The sequence below is a fragment of the Lactuca serriola genome, chromosome 7 (assembly GCF_051521515.1).
Source record: "Lactuca serriola cultivar US96UC23 chromosome 7, Lser_US96UC23_V15, whole genome shotgun sequence".
Classification (NCBI taxonomy): domain Eukaryota; kingdom Viridiplantae; phylum Streptophyta; class Magnoliopsida; order Asterales; family Asteraceae; genus Lactuca; species Lactuca serriola.
The window spans coordinates 202,767,408-202,790,234 of NC_136414.1; the positions used below are offsets into that span (position 1 = coordinate 202,767,408).

The 22,827-nt window shown below is 34.6% G+C and overlaps 4 protein-coding genes, 1 long non-coding RNA gene and 2 other non-coding genes across 7 annotated transcripts; 1 reads left to right on the forward strand and 6 right to left on the reverse strand.

Annotated features, from left to right (window-relative positions):
* Positions 1-2,625: 2,625 nt before the first annotated feature.
* LOC145064907 (RNA polymerase II elongation factor) lies at positions 2,626-3,812 on the reverse strand. The gene has a single exon (XM_079012272.1). The coding sequence runs from the start codon at positions 3,650-3,652 to the stop codon at positions 2,981-2,983; it is 672 nt and encodes a 223-aa protein (XP_078868398.1). The 5' UTR covers positions 3,653-3,812; the 3' UTR covers positions 2,626-2,980.
* A 1,322-nt stretch (positions 3,813-5,134) lies between these two features.
* On the reverse strand, positions 5,135-5,671 carry LOC145064725 (uncharacterized). The gene has a single exon (XM_079012106.1). It carries the CDS (start codon positions 5,669-5,671, stop codon positions 5,135-5,137), a length of 537 nt encoding a protein of 178 aa, XP_078868232.1.
* A 3,151-nt stretch (positions 5,672-8,822) lies between these two features.
* On the reverse strand, positions 8,823-9,740 carry LOC145062808 (uncharacterized). The gene is made up of 3 exons (XR_013687729.1): positions 9,668-9,740; positions 9,309-9,410; positions 8,823-9,091 (listed from the first exon to the last, which is right to left on the reverse strand). It is a non-coding gene; the product is annotated as an uncharacterized LOC145062808 (long non-coding RNA).
* A 661-nt stretch (positions 9,741-10,401) lies between these two features.
* Positions 10,402-11,900, forward strand: LOC145062254 ((S)-8-oxocitronellyl enol synthase ISY1-like). Its single transcript, XM_079009883.1, has 2 exons — positions 10,402-10,571; positions 10,658-11,900. Exons 1-2 carry the CDS (start codon positions 10,533-10,535, stop codon positions 11,792-11,794), a joined length of 1,176 nt encoding a protein of 391 aa, XP_078866009.1. The 5' UTR covers positions 10,402-10,532; the 3' UTR covers positions 11,795-11,900.
* Positions 11,901-18,952: 7,052 nt separating this feature from the next.
* Positions 18,953-19,113, reverse strand: LOC145065060 (U1 spliceosomal RNA). Its single transcript, XR_013688213.1, has one exon. It is a non-coding gene; the product is annotated as a U1 spliceosomal RNA (small nuclear RNA).
* Positions 19,114-20,272: 1,159 nt separating this feature from the next.
* On the reverse strand, positions 20,273-22,808 carry LOC145062951 (putative amino acid permease 7). Its single transcript, XM_079010543.1, has 7 exons — positions 22,482-22,808; positions 21,893-22,132; positions 21,717-21,810; positions 21,422-21,636; positions 21,185-21,318; positions 20,881-21,108; positions 20,273-20,762 (listed from the first exon to the last, which is right to left on the reverse strand). The coding sequence occupies exons 1-7, from the start codon at positions 22,549-22,551 to the stop codon at positions 20,379-20,381; spliced, it is 1,365 nt and encodes a 454-aa protein (XP_078866669.1). The 5' UTR covers positions 22,552-22,808; the 3' UTR covers positions 20,273-20,378.
* LOC145065059 (U1 spliceosomal RNA) lies at positions 22,640-22,800 on the reverse strand. Its single transcript, XR_013688212.1, has one exon. It is a non-coding gene; the product is annotated as a U1 spliceosomal RNA (small nuclear RNA).
* Positions 22,809-22,827: the final 19 nt, after the last annotated feature.

Sequence of the window (22,827 nt, forward strand, 5' to 3'; positions counted from 1 at the left end):
TGTAGGATAACAAGGTTATCATTTATCAAGAATGACAACATAATCAAGGATATACAGAAGGTACAACATGCCTTGTATCCAAACTCCAGATGATGATCACTGCTTTCAAGTAACGAAGATCAAGCCTTTGACCATCGTCCCTGATAATATGCTTGGCTCCAGTTTTACCAGGAGGAGGATGAGGACCATACTCAACAAGCTCCTTAAGCCTAATGGAAAATGGAAGAAAAAACAAGTTTAGCTAAAACTCAAACAAGAAGAAGTAGAGAAAAATATAATAAAGCGAAGAAGAAGAAGAAGAAGAAGAAGAAGAAGAAGAAGAAGACCTTTCAATGTTATAAGGATTAAGGAGTAACAGTCTCAGGATAAGTAAGATTCAAAGCAATACTTCATAGTACTCCCAGTTGATCAATGTTAATGGTTGGACCTGGAGTGATGATTGTACGTACTGAAAGTCAACACGCTTCCCCATCAGATTGCCTCTGATCCTACCCTCCTTTGCCTTGAGCCTACTGCATATGGATTTAATAGGATGCCCTGAACATTGTGTAGCCTGTAGGTGGGATTAACAATATTCTATGTGAGGACAATGTAACTATATTCAACCACATTCATGTACAAAATTCAAGGATTTGAGTTAAGTTCATATTAACTAATGAACCACGTGAACTCAATACGAAGAATAGCAGTAGAAGAGAAGCAAAATATAAATTGGAGACTGAAAGTCACTGCTCGGTGGTAAATTGTTAACATTTAAAAACGAGAGTCATGTAATTGAAGAAGATGGAGTATAAGGGGAGAGGGGTTTGAAATAATATGCTAATCGTACCTAGTATCGAGGAATCAAAACAAGAGTCGAAGCGGTTTTTTGATGAATCAGTGATTTTTGGAATCGTCGACAGAATTCCTACCAATCGTCGAATCGGCGATCCAATCGCCAAATAAATCATCAATTCGCTGAACCCAATCATGAATCGGAGCAACCCAAGTCGATACAAACACATTCCCATCACAAACTGACTGATTGATTGGATCGTGACGACGCTGTAACAGAGAGCGTTTCGGCCGGCATCGAGATCAATTTTGTACTGCGTTTGGGTACGGAACGTTTAGAATGTGGTTCGTGGCCTATTAAGCGGCTCATGTGGTTATGGTTTTGGAACTGCAGTGAAGGGTAACACGACTGGAGTCACAATGACGTTTGAGGGGGCAGTATCGACAAAACACGCTTAGGGCTTAGGGCAAAGAGGGAAACAAAAGTGATAGAGAAAAGGAAGGCGGGCTTTTCTAATTTTTAGGATTTCATTTCCCACTCAAATTTAGTAAAAAGGAGGCGCGTTTTAGGTGAAAAAAATTATAAAACGACATCTAATCCTAAGGCACGCGAAAATGCGTACTCTAAATCCTTTAAATTTTAACAGAGATGACATTTTTTTTACGATACCCACTTTTATGGGTCATAAATCACTGTGTGTCATAGATTGCGCGTCATTAAAGCCCTGTTTTCTAGTAGTGTTTAGTACGCTGGGCGTACTCAACCTTGCACCCGCGTCCACTTACGCCTTACGTTGGGCGTACTCGGCGAGTCCCTAATTTCATACTTGTCCCTCAATTTCCACTTTTCCCACAAGATGACCAAAATATCATTTCTCTTAAATCTCGGGGACTCACAATTAGGTACTCTTAGGAACGGGGCGTTACAGTTTAATCCAAATCGGATCAATTCGGACCAAAGAGGAACAAAATCAGACCAATATATTCTAAACCGGTCTAAGTAACACACACACACACAGATATATATATATATATATATATATATATATATATATATATATATAAACCGGTTTCGACGGGTACCCAGCGTGTAGCGGTTCCGAAAAAATGAGAACCAGAACCAAAACCGCTTAAGGCGGTTCCATAACTTTAGGAACCGGAACTGGAACCGCTTAAGGCAATTTCAGTTCCAGAACCAGCAGTTCCGAGACGATTCCGATTCCAAAAGTAGATACCCGGTTCCGATGCTCATCTCTAATTTCCATGAGTGAATTGCTACCTTCTTCTCATTCATAATCAACTATATATCAAGGTTATAATTATATTAGTCATAAGAAGTAGGTTGCATGGTGTAAGATAAATTTAGACACCAAAAGACATTTGATCTAGCGGTAATGAGTGAACATCTCAAATGAGAGGTCATGGGTTCAAATCTTTTAGGAGACATAGGTGGTATTTAGGAGTAGATTTATAGATAGTTTGTCATTTAAAAAAAAAAGATAAATTTAAATGGTATTCTACTTTCAAAAGGTATAGTTTGTTGTTTCAAAAAAAAGATAAATTTAGATGGTATTCTACTTTCAAAAGTAATAATATTTAATATATTTGTCGACATTTAATATGATTAGGAATATATATTAAGAAAATATAAAAGGGTATTTAATTTCTCCTACACAATGCGATAGAAATTGATTCTTCTGAATAATATTTTTGTAGTCTATAAGTCAATGTAGCTTTAGACAACCAAAGGATATCATTTGCCTTTTCCAAAAAAAAAATAAAAATAAAAATAAAACTAGAAAACAAAGGAAGTTGTTAAAATGAACTTGAAACAAACTTGGCTGGACTTCATTATGGACTTGACAAGGTGTATTTTTCTCCAATATCTTATAGAAGTTAAAACCGAACATTACACATAATGGCAAAACAAGATTTTGATACTTAAGTTAGATTCTTGTATCCTTGTAAAAAACTATTCACTATAATAAATCAATAAATCAAATTATTCATCAAAAAAACCTCATCAAGCCTTGAGTTCAACATGAACGAACAACACAAGCCGTGTCACTCTTCTGGTTAACCATGGTGTCAAAATCCAGTCGAACGAACACATACTTGATGACCGGACCAAAACGCTTCATTCCCACTTAATCAAAGCAACGAAAAAGAAAAGAAAGAAAAAGTCTCGACAATTCATGGCGTTTGGTTACGCACAAACCATGAATTTACAAATCGGAAGAGATAAACCAGAAGCCAAAACAAGACAAATAGTGACAAGATACTGAGAACACCAAGTGATCGGCTTCCATTTGATCTCAACACTTGAACTCTTCATCCTCTTTCCATTTCCTGGTTCTTTTGACAAATCGAAGCTAACCCCTTTCATCCTCAACTCTTGAATGCATCTCGTTATTCCTCTGTTATCACTTTTCTCCTGATGAATCCTTCCGTTCACTTTCCAGTATCTGTAAAGCTTCATCTGAACCAAGAACACCATCACAACACAAAAAGATAAAGATGTGGTCATGGGTATCCACCATTTTTGACAAACGTCAACACCCACGTCGTTGTTTGATGATGTGAATAAAATGGTCAAGAAAAGACCATGGAATGTGAAGAAAAATAAACAAAGTTGGAAGATTTCTCGTCTGAGAGTGTCGAGTCTTGTTTCTTTTCTGGCGATGCGGCGGCCGGAGAGATCTTCTTCTCTCTGTAATAGTTTCAGAAGTAAGAGGTGGCCGGGGGATTCTGAGATTTCCATTAGTGGGTGGTCTTGGATGGCGGAGATGGCGTTAATGGCGGAGATTATCTGTTTCTGGTGTTCTCCATCGACCGGAATTTCCACGAGGTGGTGGTGGAGATCTTTCATTTCCGCCATCAATGAGTTCGAGAAGCTTAAAAAAAAGAGGAAATCAAACACAAACAAGAGCGAAGTAATCAGATTCACGAAAGAAATGTGAGATCAGGTGAAATCTGCTCTAGATTCTCAAATAACACTGCGGAATTTAGATGATTTCAGGGGTAATTTGCTGGATATTTAGAGGGTTATGAACACCGGAGATGGTAACGGTCGCATTTGTTTTTCTTGCTCACAACGGTCAGATTTTTATTTATTATGCTAAATTGACATCTTAGCCCTCATACTTTTATTGTTATGTTGTTTATGACCTTACACTATGATTTCTTCTAAAATAAACCCCGGCTTATTATTTAGTTCACAAATAACGGTCTCAAACAACTTGAAGGATTTCTTTAAAACGAGCATAGTTGACTGAAGTCGTATATTCAACTATCCAAGCAAGCAAAATGGTGTAAATCGTGGAGATTACTAATATTTCTTTGAGAAAAGATAAAAATAAACAACTATTTAGATTCTTACACAAAATAAACAAAAAGTCAACATATCACGAAAATAGTTAACTCCTAGGAGTTTTGTCATTTCCTACGAAATGGGTTAGGCCTTGCTGCATAATGGGTTTGGTGACCCGAATACTTTAAACAAAAACAAAATGAAAAACAATATATTTTATGTAACTTTTGCAAGTTTTTGAGCAACACCCGGTCTACCCAAGAAAACTTGCTAAAATATGATATTTTCGTAGGTATTTTTGCTAAAATGTGACATTCTCGTAAGGATCCATACCAAAATGTCATATTTTCATAGAAGTTGTGCTCTATCTCTTTTTCAATGTATTCATCCTAAAATATATGGATTTGAAATCACTATCTTTATCTTTAAGACTATTAGGTGTGGACAGCATGTTATTACATGTTATAACACCTAAATTGTCCATCTCATCATTCTAGTCATACTTTGGTGTTATAACACCAAATGAGAAAATGGGCAACACCAAATAACATGGGATAACACATACTATTTTCTATTTTTTTTAAAAAAAATTTTGGATGTTTTTAATTTATATTATTCTAATTTGTTCTATTTTTTTATGTCATATATCTATAAAAAAACATATAAATTAATAAAACATAATTTCATTAACTAGTAAATTAAAAATACCATACAAACTTTTAAAAAAAACATTAAAAAAAAAAAACATTGAACAAAAAACACATGATAGTCCTAATAATTTAAAAAACACACCGACAAACAATTCTTTGTCCAATTATTTGCTTTCAATCTTTGTCTTCATCCTCCGTATCATTTCAGTTCGTCTTGGTGGTACATTTTCTTCGTTTTTCGTAAGAATTGTCAAATTCTTCTATATGCGATCTTCTTGGGCTTCCTGACGAAGGAAATCCAAATGCTCCCATTGCAATTCATATCTTTTATTTGCAATTTCCGCGTAGGCGTCGAATTTTTTTTCATTTCCTCGTGCTCTCGAAGCCGACTTTCATTCTCCTACGCATGTCGTTGCGCGTGCTTCGCTTTGTCGTGCCCCATCGTTCGTCGTGGCGGAGAGATTTCCTCGATGTCATCAAACTCGTTCGGGATCTCATCGGTGTCCGCGTTGAGGTCGATATTCGTGTGTCCGTCGGAAACGTCAAACGAACCCGAACCACGAGACCTCTTTGATTGTTGTTCCGATGATGTTGGCATTTTTATCCATTTTGGATCTTTCCTCACTATCTCCCATACTTTTTCGTACTCAAATATGTGACCCATTTGCACGTGATATTCCTCCATCGCGGCTCTAAACACATCGAAATCATTGGCACCACTTTGACGTTGCGAAGAAAGTTTGTTATATATGGAATTGAATTTGGTGCACTTCCGGCTAATTTGAGTCCATTTGCCACTAAGCATATCATTATTGCGATATGTGTCACTCTTGTTCAAAATTGTGCGGAATTTGACAATTACGGCATCCCATAAAGCAACTATCTTCATATCGTTCCCCAAAGTTAGTTGTTTTGAAGTACCTCCGGTGTTCACCATGTTGGAGGTGCTTCCATTTCTTCAGCCCCGACCACGACCTCTTTCCCTTTCTTTTTTGATCTCCCTTTTTTTCCCGATGCTTTCCGACTACCCCCGGCTTGCATCTCAATAACCGTTTCTTGTGTGGGTGGGGGTTATGTGGTTGTTTGTCATATAAAAAGGCGAGGTAGAGAATTGTAGTGGGGATGAGGCTGGATTGAAAAAATTGGCGGTATATGGAATTTGTGGTGAGTTTTGCGAGTTGAGGAGGTTTATGTAGCCCTCGTATGCCGCAAAACCTATTGGAGTGGATGTGTTTGTGTTTGGAGGAGGAGTATTCGGGTTTTGATCCATAATTGGTTGATTTGTGTGTTTGTGTTTTGAGTGATTTAATAAATAGATATAGAAAAATATATGTGTAGTAAAAAGAATGAGGTATATATATATATATAATGAAAATTTAATTAGTAAATTTTTTTATTAAAGTTACCGTTTTTAAGCGCTTGAATTTTGAAATTGTACCGTTTTTAAACGGTTTAATTTTGCAACGTTCTGCATTAAGATACATTACCACAATGACGAGGGATAACATAACACCTAATAACGGCTAGTCGGGGCGGTGTTCCACCCGTTATGGCGCCGTTATTAGGCTACCACATCAGATAACGCCCTTATAGCGTTGCCCACACTCGTCCCTCTAAATATAAACTTTGAACCTAGATCTATGTAGATCTAAGTATTTGACCATGTCTTGAAAGAATTTTATGTTTGAATTTTTCTAAAAAATAAAGTAAAAACATGAAAGTTATGTTTTTATAATGTACAAAACTGGACTAAGTATTTTTGATGGTCCTAGCAAAAATAACAAAATGTGTCGTTTTTTAGTTTGGCAAAATTTATCGTATTTTTGCAAGGATCCTTGCCAAAATACTTGTTATTTATGTCGTATGGTTAATTTTTGTTCCTAGAATAAGGTGAACAAATTTGTCTATTTCTATGGTTTTTCTATATTTTTTTATTTTATTTTTAATCTGAAAATTGGATTTTAAAAAATTGTTATTGTAATCATTATATTTTTTTATTATTGGTTATTTATTATTATTATTATTTTTTGATATTTTTTACAGTTTAACCATTTAAAATGCTCAGTGAAACCCATCCAAACTAGTGTTATACTCGTCCGGTGGACAGGTTGAAAAATGTATAAACAATATATTGATTTATCTTATTTTTATAGCATATTTCATTCATTCGTTACTATATTAGCAATGTGCATGACAAATCTACCCAATTATATTACATATGAATGAATAAAGAATAACAATAGATTAAAAGACAATCTATGTGCATTGTATCTTCAAAAATTTGTTGTTTGTAGTATTTGGCAAAGTTTTTTAAAAGGCCAGTGCATATGTGTAAAGTTGTATAGGCTTGCTGAGACTGTTTTAGGTTGAGGATCAAGGATGGAGTGAGAGGTAAGTTTAAATGTCTACTACACAACATTGTACTTTGAAAGTTCGACTCATTTGGACAGATTTTTCAAAGTAAATTGCCTAAAATTAAAGTTGTGTGTTGAAGACAGTTCACGATAACATCATCAAATTCTTTTCCATACGATATTTAGATGTTCTCTTTATTAACGTTTAATAATAGCATATACATAATTATGCCTTTTTAACATTGGTTCTATTTATTAAAATGACATTCATACAATTCATCAACAATTGAAATATTTTATACTAAAAAAACATATCAAATGAAGAGTTGACTTTTATAAATTATATTACAACAAATAATCATAATCAGGACGGTTCCCTTTTATTGTCTTTTGATATTGGGTGCTCACAAAGGTTATATTAGATCTTTTGTGGGGCTACAGTTCGACTTCTTAATGTTAACCCTTTGATGGTGCATTGTTTATTTTGATTGATGATTTTACCCCCGATAATATTTGGAGGTTTTCTTAAGCTAAATTTTGGCATTTGATTCTAATCATTTGGATTTGGTGCTAGTTGTTGAGTAATCGCCACATAGAATATTCCAACGGGGAAAAGTGCTTTGTGATGTTGTTTCTTTGCATGGTCCGGAATTTAGACGTTTTGTTTACCAACAAACCAACAAAATATACAAACATACTAATTAAAATTGAAAATGCACTACAAAATTTCAATAGTTAAACGATCTAAGTTATCCAATTTCAGAAAAATCATATACTTTTTGTGGCATATAGTACTTACCAACATATCAAAAAACATTAAAAAAAAAAAAAAAAAAAAAAAAAAAAAAAGACAAAGTAATAGTTAATATGAAGTTGAAACCTTGTATCACATTTTCATGTGTTCTAACTTCAGAAAACCCGACTACTTGAAGCAAAATGAAGAAACTTAAACAGAGAATGTTTTGATGTTCTAAAATGGACATATTTCGTTTTATTCATTTAAATAGTAAGAATTTAGGTGCAAATAAAATCCGATCAAACAAGTTATAGAAGAAACCATTGTACTTTGATTTGTGAATGTATTTTTTTTTTTTGTCTAATTATATATTTAACATTCATTTCTAAATCTTCATTTTTTTTAATTTTTTTTTTGTTTTATTTTCTTATTTAACCATTGTACTTTGAAAGTACAATGGTTTAATGACAAAAACAACATATTTTTTTAAAATATTAATTAAAAATGAAAGTATGATGCTATAGGTAGAAGTACACTGCTTAAATAAGAAAATAACATAAATTTTATTGAAAATAAGTACACTACTATTATTTTCAAAGACGAATTACCATTTTGCCCCCATCCCCATTTATACATTTTTTAAAAATATGACAATTGTCAAATGACCGTTATGCCCCCCCCCCCATTGTGATTTGTGAATGTACTTTTTTTGTTTGTCGAATTATATATTTAACATTCATTTGTAAATCTTCATTTTTATAATTTTTTGTTTTATTTTCTTATTTAACCATTGTACTTTGAAAGTACAATGGTTTAATAAGAAACAACATGAATTTTTTTTTGAAAATATGAATTAAAAATGAAAGTATGATGCTATATTTAAAAGTACAATATCAACTTGAATCTAAACCAATTAACATACCCTTTCCACTTTACGAAGGTATCGTGATTGATAATATTCTTTTCCTTTCAATTTTCAGGATGAGTTTAACCCATGAGCTTCCATCCTACCGACAAATAAACCGATTTCAACAAAGTATGGTACGTAAGTTGCATAAATTGTTCATTAATCAGGAAAATGACACAAAAAGTGTTTACCTGATATCCACCAATTAAGTGAAGGAAAACACGTGCATTAGCCAAAGGTTCAATTCAACAACTGGATGTTGATAATATGTTGTTGTTAAGGCTTCAAAAGTCTGGCACTTATGAGATGCTTTTTCAAGATGTGTTCATAGTTGGATGTTGATAATCCGCTACCAAACCACTATAAGTTGATAAATGATCAATTTATCCAAATATGCTTATTTAAGTAAATAAGAGAAGTTATATCATGCTCTTTCAAAAAAAAAAAAAAGAGAGAAGTTATATCATCCATGCTTGGCAAACCATAAATGTATGGAATCAATTATTTTTACCAATTTAAACAAACAAATGCAATGAAATACAAAGAACAGAAATCAATTAAACAATTGAATTTTTACCTTAGGTGAAGGTATGTCAGACAAATTGGAATTATTAAGATCAACTGTCGATTTTGATACCTCTGACGGTGGATTGACTTTTCCAGCAACAACTTCAAAGCTCTACATAAAAAGTATACGTAACACAATTGTTAATACATATGAAATCGAAATTTGAAGCATAAATGAACATTAACTTCAATTATATATCGAAGTTGACTATACAATGGACTAAAAATCAAAGGAATCGAGACAATAAGGTTACCTTATGTGAAGAAACAATATATGAATTGGCAAACCATAAAATCAAACGAATCAATTATTTTTACCAACTAAAACAAACAAAAGAATCGAACTCGAGTAAACAATTGAATTTTTACCTTAAGTGAAGGTATGTCAGACGAATTGGAAGCCATTGGATCAACAGAAGCAACTATTTTTACCAACAACTATGATTGAAGCATTTACAGTGAAATTCAACTCTTATATATACAAGACAGTTAACCAAAAAGAAAATTGTTAGTCAAAGAAAACTAAATATATGTAATGTAATGAAGGCTATTCACAACCGATCACAAACCAACCAGTTATTAATATATTAATTTCTGTTTAAATTATATATACAATCAGTAATATCATATCAAACAAATTTAATATTTTGGTTATTTATCAACAATCTATCTTACTCAAAAATATATTTTATTTGACATTCTCAGATATACATTAAAAATTTATCAATATTATACTTTTCATTGAGAATTACAACATAGTTTTTTATATTTTTAAATAATTTTATAATAAACGTAATGTATAATATATTGATTTTTGATTTTGAAAAAAAAAAAGACAATGACATATTAACACAAGGGAACGTCATGGTCCTGAACTGCTGATACTTTTGTCAACTGACTTGGTTGAGAGTTATACTAGATTTTTATTTTCTTTTTTACCTTGCCTCGTCCCCCAATATATACACATTATATAAAACGAACGTATATGATCTCAAAATGTGTTTATATTTACGAAATTATTGTTCATTGCTTGCATTGTAATTTGTAAATTGTAAATTGTAAATTGTAATTGTAAATTGTAAATTTGTAATATAACAAAACACACATAAAGTGTTTGGTTTGGTGATTGACCAAGTTTATAGGAGGCTGTATTTCATAAATATCACATTTCTGTTTTCTCTTTCTGCAAATTATTCATTTCCAAATCGCAATCCTCTTGATCCTAACGGAAAGCATGAGCTGGTGGCGATCGGGAGTCGTTGGCGCAGCAAGGGTACATCATTCCTCTATCTCTCATCCATACGTAGGTAATGCAGTTTCATAATTCATATTCAATTGCTAACGATTTGTGTATTACAGAAAAAACTCGATGAAAGCAATCCATCTCGCAAGTACCAGAAGTTTGGTTTGATAATCGGAGCCACCGGCATCGTCGGCAATAGTCTCGCCGAAATCCTCCCTCTCCACGACACTCCCGGTGGTCCATGGAAGGTATACGGAGTCGCCCGCCGCCCTCGACCACAGTGGAACGCCGATTACCCGATGGAATACATCCAGTGCGACATCACAGATCCAGAAGAAACACAATCCAAACTCTCGAAACTACAAGACCTAACCCATATATTCTACGTCACATGGGCGAATTGCACCACAGAAGCAGAAAATTGCGAGATTAATGGGAAAATGTTCACGAATGTGCTCAATGCAGTGATCCCTAATGCCCCTAATTTACAACACATATGCTTACAGACAGGACGTAAGCATTACATGGGACCATTTGAAGAATGGGGGAAAGGGATCGTGTCTCATAATGCGCCATTTTATGAAGATCTTCCCAGGCTTAATCAGCCGAATTTCTATTACACACTCGAAGATATTTTGTTTAAAGAGGTCGCAAAGAAGGAAGGATTGACATGGTCTGTTCATAGACCAGGATTAGTATTAGGGTTCTCTCCCTACAGTATGATGAACATTTTAGCAAGTTTATGTGTTTATGCTGCAATATGTAAGCACGAGGGTGAACCCTTTAAATTCCCAGGGACGAAGGAGGCGTGGAATAGCTATAACGACGTCTCTGATGCCGACCTAATCGCCGAGCACCATATATGGGCGGCCGTTGACCCAATTGCAAAGAATGAAGCTTTTAACATTTGTAATGGCGACGTTTTTAAATGGAAGCACTTCTGGAAAATTTTGGCTGAGCAATTTGATGCTGAGAACGGAGGGCTTCAAGAAGATGAATCCCGGAAGAGCTTGGGGGAGATGATGAAGGATAAAGGGCCTGTTTGGGATGCGATTGTGCAGGAAAAGGAGTTGTTGACAACGAAATTAGAGGAAGTTGGAGGATGGTGGTTTGTGGATTTTGTACTTAGCATTGAGGGTACGTTGGATATCATGAACAAGAGCAAGGAACATGGGTTTTTAGGGTTTCGAAACTCCAAATCATCATTGGTTTCTTGGATTGATAAGTTAAAATGTTCCAAGATTGTTCCCTAAATTTTATTTTATTTTTCTTACTGTGTATATATGTAATGAATGTTTCAAGTTCTTCGCAAGGGAATGACAATAAGTCTAGCATCATGGTAGTGTAAAGTACGAGGGAGCAAAAATCGCACCGCAAGTAAAATTAACCGCATAAATCGCAACCGCAATAAAAATCGATGCTGAGGTTTTCTGTTTTTCAAAAACCGCAAATTTGTTGTGTGATGCGGTTATTAGTTTTCAAAAACCGCTCCACACCGTATATATTATATACAATTTTTTTTATTAATTATTAACATATTAAATATTAAAAACAAGACAAGTTTTATGGATGAAAGATGAATAAAATACTTGAAGACATAAGTGTTGTTTTTTTTTTATGTTTAACTTCGAAAAATAATGAAATTATACAATTTTATGATATTTATTGTTAATTACTATTGATTTGACGTTTTTAAGATATTAGTTGTTTGTATTTTAAGTTAATTATCTTATACATTATGGTTTTTTTATTATTACATGTAATATGTTTAAACTCCTAAAACTATTTGAGCTCTAAACGGTAGTTAAAATCACACAAAATAACCGCATTAAATCCATGCAATTAATAACCGTAACACAAAAAAAAATGCATCGCAAAAATAATCGCCTAACCGCACCAAGCAGTTTTGAAAATGGATTAACCGCATTTACGGTTAGTGGTAAAGTTTTAGCTAATAATCATACTGAACCGCACCGCATTCATCCCTAGTGTAAAGTGTTATAGCTATAGTATGAAGAAAAAAAAACGAGGATCTGATAATCACTGTTCTTAAGGATTTATCGCTCGAATTATTACGATGATAGTTACTTTATTATGTCCTCCAAGGATTCGCTTAATTCAAAGCTTTATATATGTAAATTAAGCCCAGCGGTATCAGATAGTGTCATCCATTTTTGAGGTCGAGAGTTCAAATCTCATCGTGGACATAGGTGGAATTAGGTGTAGATTATATATTTATATTTGTCGGTTCAATATATATATATATATATATATATATATATATATATATATATTAATTGAGCATATGTGAGTACTGATGTCCTTGTCTGAGTTTCCAAATTATTATTCCTTCAATAGTTCAATATCATTATTAGTTAGAGATGTCAAAAATTCCATGGGACCCCGTTCCTGTGGGGGTCTCGTCCTGTTTGGAGTAATTTATTTCCTTTCCCGAAACCCCTATGGGGACCCCGTTAATAAATTACACATATTATAACACCCATAAAAATTCAAGTCAATTTAAACTTTTAAAACATTTCAAATCCATTAAACATTACAACTCGTTTTCAAAATGTATCATATCAGAGTATCCCAGAAACAAATTCATAAAAAGTGAGGAGTTGTACGATCACGCCTTGGCCTTGCCCCAATCCCCTGAAGTACCTGAAACAATAAACTGAAATTGTAAGCCCGAAAGCTTAGTAAGTTCCCCCAAAATACCGATACGCATACAATCCACATAACCATGTCAGCAACATCATAACATAACAAACTGAACAGAATGCAACGGGTCCATAGCCTTATAGACTGGATTACCCCCTGGACCCACAGTGTGAGTCTAGATGGCCTTTGTGGGCCCACAACTCACATTTGGCTTGCCATCGAGCCCACAGTACAAGTCTCCCTTAGCCCATAACTGGAATGCCCTCGGGTCTGTTGGTTACCGCACGAAGCACTCCCACCTCAACCCATCCCACATAACATATCAACATATAGCATAACCACTGAGCATGCAGATAATCATATAACACAGGTAGTCCTACAGATCTACCTAACTGACATAACCACTGAGCATGCAGACAATCATATAACAACACAGGTAGTCCTACAGATCTACCTAACCGGCATAACCACTAAGCATGTAACATTAACTTCATACTCAACATACTAACACTGCTAGGATAACATACTCAATGGGTCGGCCTTGGTGCCTTAGACCCCTTAGTATAGTGAGGATAACTCACCTCGCAAATGTCGACTCGGTAAATAACTCCAACTCTCGGATCACTGCCAAAAACTCCACCACCTATTATCATAGTATAACCATACTTGTAAGTTCCCAACTCTTCAAGGTACCCCATATGTCAACTAGTCAACCCCTAGTCCAAGTCAAAAATCAACAGTCAATGTCAACAGTCCATGTTGACCCTCACTCGTCGAGTACCCTCGGTTGCTCTCCGAGTTCTTCGAGATACTCATTCTCTAGCCGAGTCTCCGGAGTGACTCGTCGAGTTCCTAAGGTTCGCGATCGAACCCTAAGTTCACTCGTCGAGTTTCCTTCTTGCAACTCGATAGGTTCACACGCATTGATCAATTTGGGGAAACATTAACCGACTCGCCGAGTTGTTCATCCAACTCGTCGGGTCTACGGTAATCTTCATCGGACTCGCCGAGTTCTTCCAACTCGTCGAGTTCAATGCATATCTTCATATGACTCGCCAAGTCCCTTCAGCCCTTTAACCATGCAGACACTTTTTAAGCCATGCCAAGGCCCCAAATTGCAGATCCAACTTCCTTAGGCATGCTTATCACGTAAAGTTACAAACTTTACGTGCATGCAAGGCTTTAATACCCTAAAATGGAACAACTAAGCTTGCAATGAAGTCACATCCTTGGGGGAAGGCTCATACTAGACAAGGTTGATGGCTTTATGAATCTAGAAGCCAAAGGGAGTCCAGATCTGAAGTTACAACTTTAGATCTTAGCTTAAACACAAGAACCCTTTCCTAAACTCATGCACAAAAGGGTTTAGGAGAAAATGAGCCAAGGTAAAACGATCTAATACCTTCAAGAGAGCCCTTTCTGATGCAGAACTTGAAACCCTCAAACTTTTGCTTCAACTAGCTTGCTTCCCCAAGTGATTCCTTCACCAAAACTTCCCTCCAAGCTTAAAACTCCAAAGAATACACACACACACGAGTTAGGGCCTTTCTGGACTTTCAATGGACTGTAAAGAGGCCAAAGGAGGCTTGTGCTTCTTAAAATAGGGTGCAAAACCCCGGGATTTAGGGTTTCATCTGCCAGCTCCTACTCGTCGAGTCCCTTCTTGGACTCGGCGAGTAGGTCACTAAAACACGTGGACCAACCCGCTGCTACTCGACGAGTAGGGCAACCAACTCGTCGAGTAGACCCAAAGACCAAAAAGATTCAACATAACTCAATATCTGAAAATTGGGGCGTTACACATATATTAATTTTATAAATATAATAAACAATAACATGATTTTGAGCTTCCAAAATTCTTTAAAAAACATGTTTTTAAGTTGTTAGTATAATGTTTTTAAGATGTCATAACTTTTTTATTTTTAACATGTAAAATTCTTTTATAAATAATTATTTGTTATCTAAAAAATAGTTTCTTTTAGCCTAAATAAAAACTTCTTTAGCCCAAAAAAGGCAGCCCAAAATCAATCAGGGGCGGGGAATGGGGGTGGGGGTAATAAAGGGGATTCGGGGCGGGGCGGAGATAAGAAGGATGAACATTTTGGGGGCGGGGACGGGGTATGCACTCCCCGTCCCGTTTGCCCTCGTTGACATCCTTATTATTAATGAACGGTTAATAATCCTCCCTTGATTTTATATATGTATAAAGGAGAGTGATGTTGTTAGGCTCAATTTCAAGCATCGTATCAACATGTTTTTTCCTTAGCTTGTCACATATTGTACATATATTGCATGCATATCAATGTCTATTTTGTGTTTTGATGTGTTCTACCGGAAAGGATTATCCAAGTGCATTTACACCTTTACGGGACCTATGATTGGTGGACAATGATGGCATTAAGTGTTGTGAAACGGAGACCAACGATTTTAAACTTTAACTGAGTACTTACAACTAAAGAAAAATGGGTCGATATTCACAAAAAAAATGGATTGATGAGATAGTATGCCACGTCGGCATAGAGAAAATAAAATTAAGACAGATGTTAGGAGAGTGGCTCGAACTTGGGAGCTCTCGGATTAAAAACTTTAAGCATCTTCTAGTACACCAAATATAAATTGTATAGCAATAAATTTAAACTAAAAGATGATTTGTATAGCAATAAATTTAAACTAAAAGATTTAAAATGTTAGGAGAACGATTTAAAGTTAAAACCTTAAGATTGTGGGGCAACATAGTTACTACTAAATCAAATCTTTTTTTTGTCAAATAGGAACATTGTTGATGTTCATTTTGGGTTTCATATCATGTCAGACTTAAGTGGAGTAGATATAGTTGAGGAAGAGATGAATAAAAGAATCAGGACAAAGGTTACAGAAAATACACATAAGATGTTGATAAGACTCCCAATTACAGATTTTATCATGTGTTTGGACGCGGTCTTTCAGGGCCATCCATAAGATAAACACATAATGGAGAATATTTAATTTGAGAGAACCACACAAGTTGATGTTAGTTGACAACGGGTTCCTCCAGACGGATACTAAGCAAAACATCCCTAATTGAGAATGGGGTGAAACACCAACCTTATTTATCAAATAGAATGTATCATGGGAAGTGGGAGAGAGAGTGGAGGAGTGGCCACTAAGTGAAATATGAATGTCATGCCATAGGTAAGAGCGGACACAACTACCATTACATACAATGCCTTTTACAGTGGCATCAATGGAGAAACCAACTTTATAGATACTATGTGGGGTTTAATACTAGAAACCAATATAGAGGTGAGGAATGACATTGAGTCTAGTTTTGACCTTATCAACATGACATTTGCAATCTCGACGAAATAAGCAGGCGGAGATGAATGAGCAGACACCAAGTTAAATGATGGAAGGGACCCTTTAGGGAATCCGATGGTTTGGTCGATGGCAGTTCTATCATTCACACCCACTTTATAGTAAAAGTCCTCGCTCTTGGAAACATTAGGGTGGATGTAAAGATCTTAGAGAACTCAAGGAGAGTCATAGATGACACAGACATACGGATTATCACCGTGAAAGAAAATGATAAGGTTGGCAGCAAAACAAAGATATGTGATATTTTGCTTCTCACAATTCCTATGGAACTTGAAGGCATCAGAGTCGATAATCTTTTGGTTTTAAATACAATTTAAATCGTATATATACATATAAATACATATAAATATGTTTTTTAAGTAAAATATGTATTATTTTTGTATTTACACATATAAGTACAATAAAAAAAACTATTTTACGTATAAATATTTGTTTTTACAAATAGATGTTATATTATTTATAAACAGAGTAAAAGTATATAGTTTTACATAATAATATGTAGAAATACATATATTATATTTATAAACCCTAATTTTATAAATAAGCAAAGTATAAATGTGTATTTTGACATATTTTATCATATAAATTAGTATTTTTACAAATAAACAAAGTATAGATACATATTTTATAATATAATTATGTATTTTTACAAATAAAAAATATAAATATGTATTTTTACTAATAAAAAAAGTATAAGTGTCTAGTTCATCATATAATCACATATTTCTATGTATAACTATGCAATGTTTAAAAACCGGTTTTTAGTTGAACCGGTATGATGACTGGTTCCAGTTTAACTGATTCGACCGCCGGGTCAACCAGCTTCTATAATTTTCATCTTTTTTCTTATTTTCCTATTCATGCATGCATATATAAATCATGAATTTGACGTTTACAAGTTCAAACATTAAAAATACATATAAAAATAAGTTGTAGATCAATCCAAATACATTAAAATAGCACATAACCATAAATATTAGTGTTTTACATCAATTCATATACGTCAAAAAGAAAATAAATTATAATACCAAAACAAATATAGTTTTAGATAAATACAAACACATCAAAAAACTTTATAGATGAATACAAATACATCAAAAAACTTTATGACATTTATCATATGTTTTTATTTGAAGAAAACTAGATAGATTGGGAAAAAAAATCACCAAACTTTATTATGCAAATGGTTCTTTTCTATGTGTTTTTATTCGGTTTAACCGGTTTAACCAATTTATTTTGACCCGCTCAACCGGGTTTTTCTAAAAAGCGGTTGGTTCAATCCGGTTCAGAAATCAACGTAAAACCAGTGATATTTTAACCGCTCCTTCTTTTGGTTCCCGGTCCAATCGGTTTGACCAGTCAGTTCAAACCGATTTTTAAAACGTTGTAACTATGTGTTTTACAAATAAAAAAATATATAAATACTTACTTTTACAAATTAACACAATATAAAAACATTTTTTTATAAGATAAAGTTGTGTATTTATATGTAAAATTTACATTTTTAAGCTGGATTTTTGTATTTATACATATACATACCTAAATAATAGTATGTATTTAAATTTTAACATAATTAAATAAGAAAAGTATGTTTGCATATGTATTTGTATAAATTCGTTTACAACGTATTTTAAAAAAGTATTGTCTTCTATATAGCTTTAAGTTCTTGGGTTTACATCCTTGTCCTAACACTTCAAACTTTTAAATTTGACTTATTTCCATACTGATTATATTTAATGAGAAAGATATTGCTTACAAAATTGAAACTTGGTGTAGTGGTACTGTGGTAGAGAGGTCGGTATCTCAAGTTTGAATCAATGTGGATCCACCATGTTTGCAACTGCCAACCAGTACATTTCATTTCACTAACAAATACTATGGTTTCTATTATTATTTGGTGGCTTCAACTATAGGAATGTCTTTATATTACATAATGCATATAGTCTAAATGGGTGTTACGCCATACTCGCAATCTGTTGGTGGTAACAATTTGAGTGTTGAATTGCTCTCACTAATAGAAAACATTCAAATCGACTACTTGACACAAAAACCTAATCTCATGTGACATTACAATTTACAAAAGACTGTATAAACAAGTAAACACATTTTGACTGTTGGCTGTGCCTGAAAAATGGAGTAGTCAGGTTTTACATTTTCATATAATTTGAAAACATCAAATTGTTAAAAAAACCAACGCCTATGATTCCTTTGTACAAATGGATGTTCCTTGTTCCAATCGATCAACTAAAGCGCTGCTAAATTTACAAACAGCACCAACCGTCTGTCCTCTTGTAATCAATAAAACTAATTTTGCACAAAATATGGCAACTGTATTTAAAGTGTGTCCTAAAGAGCGAAATTTTTAGGCTAAAAGAAATTTGACTAGTGACTTGACAGGGGCCGCGCGAACGCAGGCCCCCACTGGCACAAATTATGACGTAGGTTCGACCACTTGGGCCGACCTTAAGCTAACGCCCCTCCTGAGTGCAATGGAGGTCGCCAACTTAGGCCATGGACCTTCTTGATCAACCATTGACCCCGTCCAGGTAAGTGAGTAATTCATAGGCCTCCCTCTTCTTTTATACTATTCGTCCCTACTCCCACATTTGCTAACCGGTCGATGTGGGACAAAAAGAACCCTCTCAATCTCATATCTCTGGCACATGCCTCTCTTTATCGATAACAATAGGAACTGATTTTTAGTCTTATTATCATCAAACAATTTTTATACTGTTATTGTATCCAACTTCATGGTAATCATCTAGTTGTTATAATGGTTTCGAAACATAAACAATCAAACGCCCCTCGATGCTTTTTCATTAAAACTTCCATTCAAAATTACCACTATTGTTCTTTAACAACTTATAAAGGATCTTTATGTCAACTTTTAATCAACACTTCGTTGCATAGGAGGAACTACAAATGTGCAAGAAGCCAATAATATCAATATAATGGCACGAAAGTTAAGTGATATAAAAAAGTTGTAACATAAGTACATAACTACTCTATTGTCATGTTCAAAGACTCCATTACTTAAAAAATACCATCTTTTTTATCGTGATTTCTGTATGGATTTGCATATTTAATACTTTGTTCTTTAACAACTTGCAAAATGATATTTATGTTGATTTTTAGCCAAGATTTATTGCATAAGAAGGACTAGGAGTGTACAAGAAACCAAGAATTCTAATAAAATAGCAAAGAAAAAGGGTCAGATTTTTCCACCCAAATAACCCAACGTTTGCAAAGAGGGCGTCTTTTCCCTACATAATCGTCATCTTCTGCATATAAAGGAAGACTTGAACATTGCAGAAGGAAGATCACAGAAAACTACTTCTCCCTGCATATTTGTCTCTCAATAACACAATAACACCACAAGGTATTTTGTGCTTGAGCTTCTAATTAAGCAAGTAATCAGAATCGTTTTCTTAGATTATCCCTTGATCTGAATTCATGTGACTCTAGGTGAAGGGTTGAATTAGATATTTCAGAAAGTGTTTATACACGATCCAGGCTTATTTCGAAAAATGTTTATCCAAGTTTATTGTTATTCAAAATCCCTAAATCTAACACTAGATTTCCTTCGTAAGAGTAAGAGTAGTAAAAAGAAAAAGAATGTAACCATGACACAATATATCATTGTGTGCCTGATTCACTCTATTATTATGTCAATTTCAAAACTATTATTCAATAGTAAAACTAATAAGGAACAATTCTAGCAACCCCCCATTTATTTATATGTATAAAGCATAATAAGGTCTATATGATAAGTTGTAAATAGTAGTTAAGAGTACATAATGTATAGCCTAGTTTGGTGTTTTAGCCAAATCTTTTGGCAATCAGTCCTTGAATAGAACCAATCAAAGCAAATATTGATACAAACAAACAAACAATGGTGAAGATACGAAGAAGAACCCACTTGAATGTCCAAGATACAATCTTTTTGTGCACAAAATACATCTCAATAGGGAAGTAAACAACCAATGGCCAGAAGGTGACTGATCCTGCAAACGCCACCACTTCATTGAAATAAGGGAATACCATTGCTATGCTTGTCGTTAATACCACATACGATGTTCTAAAACATAACCGAACAGGATTCAACCTAATCTCCAAAATCTCAAAATCACTCATGAATTCACTTCCAGCGTACTTTTCAGCATACCATCTTTCCACTATCGCGTATAACGTCTGACAAAATATCTGGAAGAAAAAAAAAAAAAAAAAAAGTACTAGATCAACACTAGTTTCCGCTTTTGGGTCCCGTTTCAATATATAATATTCAAAGCTAATCACAAAAATGACCAAAAAGTGTGTTTACCTGATATCCTCCAATTAAGTGAAGGAAAACACATGCGTTAGCCAAATCAATGAGCCAATACGGTTCGTAAAATCCAAACCCGGTTAAGATGTTCCCAGGAGTCGAGTTCCCGAATGCTGCATATCCAAATCCACCACAACAGAGGTAAAAAATGGTAGTCGTAAAAACTGCAATACTTGAGGCCTTCTTCATGGTGACTTCTTTATGTGGAGGTGATTTCAATGTACTCTTCATATTTAACAAAATTACAATCAACACAGTTTATAACTATACCTGTTGTTTTTTTCAATTAATTAATCATCACCTGTATTTCAAGAAAAACTAAAGGAAAAGGATAGGAGAATGCGATGTCTCCAATAGCTTGAGCAACCAACCATACTTTCTGAATCGGTTTATCAGTTGGAACTCCACCTATGCTACCTTCAATCTTTCCGTTTCCTGTATTTTTTTTTTTTAAAAAAAGAAACAAAATTTTCACCTGTCTTATGAAGAAATGCGATTCTATTTGTTCCTTTGAAGATGGGAATCAGTAATTCCATACCTATTGTATGGGCTAACCCAAGTCCGGATCCAATGAGGGAATACGTGAAGGACATAATTGCAGCAGTAACCGAGAGCCATTTTGTAGTATGGAAATTGGGTATTTGAGAAGCTATGATTTGAATAATTCCAAATAAAAGCATGTAAGAAGTCAGGGCATATTCACAATCAGCTTCATGCCCTTGTTCATGGTAACAATTTGACTGCTCAATTGCTCTGTCAGTAAAAAATTCACTTCAATAATTAGACTAAAAAGAAAAACTAGCATTATAAACAGTTGCCAAAAAGAAGCATGCCTAATGCTGATTGCAGATGTAATTGTGTAAACAACTCCTAACTTGAATAAGTTGAAGTAAGCCAAGAATGCACAAATCCTCGCACTCAAACCCCCTGTGACATTAGGAAAACTGTTGAAGCAAGTAAACGCATTCAGGTATCTTATCTAACAATGGAGGTTAGGATTGTCTTTTACCTAATAGGTTTTGTACAGCTTGCAAGTAGGAATGATTGGTAATGGTTTGTCCATTGATAGGGTCTGAATAATGATGGAAATTGGTGAGAAGGGATGCATTTAGGAAGGTGACAAGTGCAAATAGAAGGAGAGTCAATGGACCAGCAACCCATCCAAGCTGTGCTACACTCCAAGACAGAGATAGAACTCCTGACCCTATTACTGCGGTTATTATATGTGCAACAGCTGTCCATACATTCCCTTCATCAATAACCAAATGGACATCTAAGAAACCATCGATATAATGTTCCAAAATCAATTATGGGGTTCGTTTCATTAGTGTTGGCTGTGACTAGAAATATGAGTGGTTAGATTTTCATTTTCACAAACACTTGGTGTGCAAAATCTACTGAAGCGAAAACAGATGAGCGTCTTAAATAAATAGAACCACAAAAACCTACATCTATGAAGACAGCTTTCAACAAGTTTATCTAAATCGGTGGTCATTTTACAAGGTTCTTATCAATGATCACGAAAAACAGTTGACTTCTTGTTAAATACCAAGAAAAAAAGGAAAGTTAAAGACTAGAAATACAGGAAACAAGCAAACCAGTCATCTTATGGGAAGTTCTCAGCAACAACGGTTTATCGATCTCGACATGTTCCTGATATTCCGCCATTACTAGTTTGAGGACTCAAAGCGAAAATGAAATAATCTGAATTACGATTGAAGGACGAAATTAAAAGAAAAAATCGACTAGAGAATTGACGGGGGCCGCGCGAACGCAGGCCCCCACTAGCACAAATTATGACGTAGGCTCGACCACTTGGGCCGACCTTAAGCTAACGCCCCTCCTGAGTGCAATGGAGGTCGTCAACTTAGGCCATGGACCTTCTTGATCAACCATTGACCCCGTCCAGGTAAGTGAGTAAGCCATTGGCCTCCCTCTCCTTTT

Bases quoted from the DNA above. Each gene is read 5' to 3' on its own strand.
- LOC145064907 (XM_079012272.1), bottom strand. From the start codon at position 3,652: ATGGCGGAAATGAAAGATCTCCACCACCACCTCGTGGAAATTCCGGTC.
- LOC145064725 (XM_079012106.1), bottom strand. From the start codon at position 5,671: ATGGTGAACACCGGAGGTACTTCAAAACAACTAACTTTGGGGAACGAT.
- LOC145062254 (XM_079009883.1), top strand. From the start codon at position 10,533: ATGAGCTGGTGGCGATCGGGAGTCGTTGGCGCAGCAAGG. The intron at 10,572-10,657 runs GTACATCATTCC...TGTGTATTACAG, and splicing joins GAGTCGTTGGCGCAGCAAGG to AAAAAACTCGATGAAAGCAA.
- LOC145062951 (XM_079010543.1), bottom strand. From the start codon at position 22,551: ATGGCGGAATATCAGGAACATGTCGAGATCGATAAACCGTTGTTGCTG. The intron at 21,637-21,716 runs GCATGCTTCTTT...TTTTACTGACAG, and splicing joins ACATCTGCAATCAGCATTAG to AGCAATTGAGCAGTCAAATT. The intron at 21,319-21,421 runs GTATGGAATTAC...AAAAAAATACAG, and splicing joins TGGGTTAGCCCATACAATAG to GAAACGGAAAGATTGAAGGT.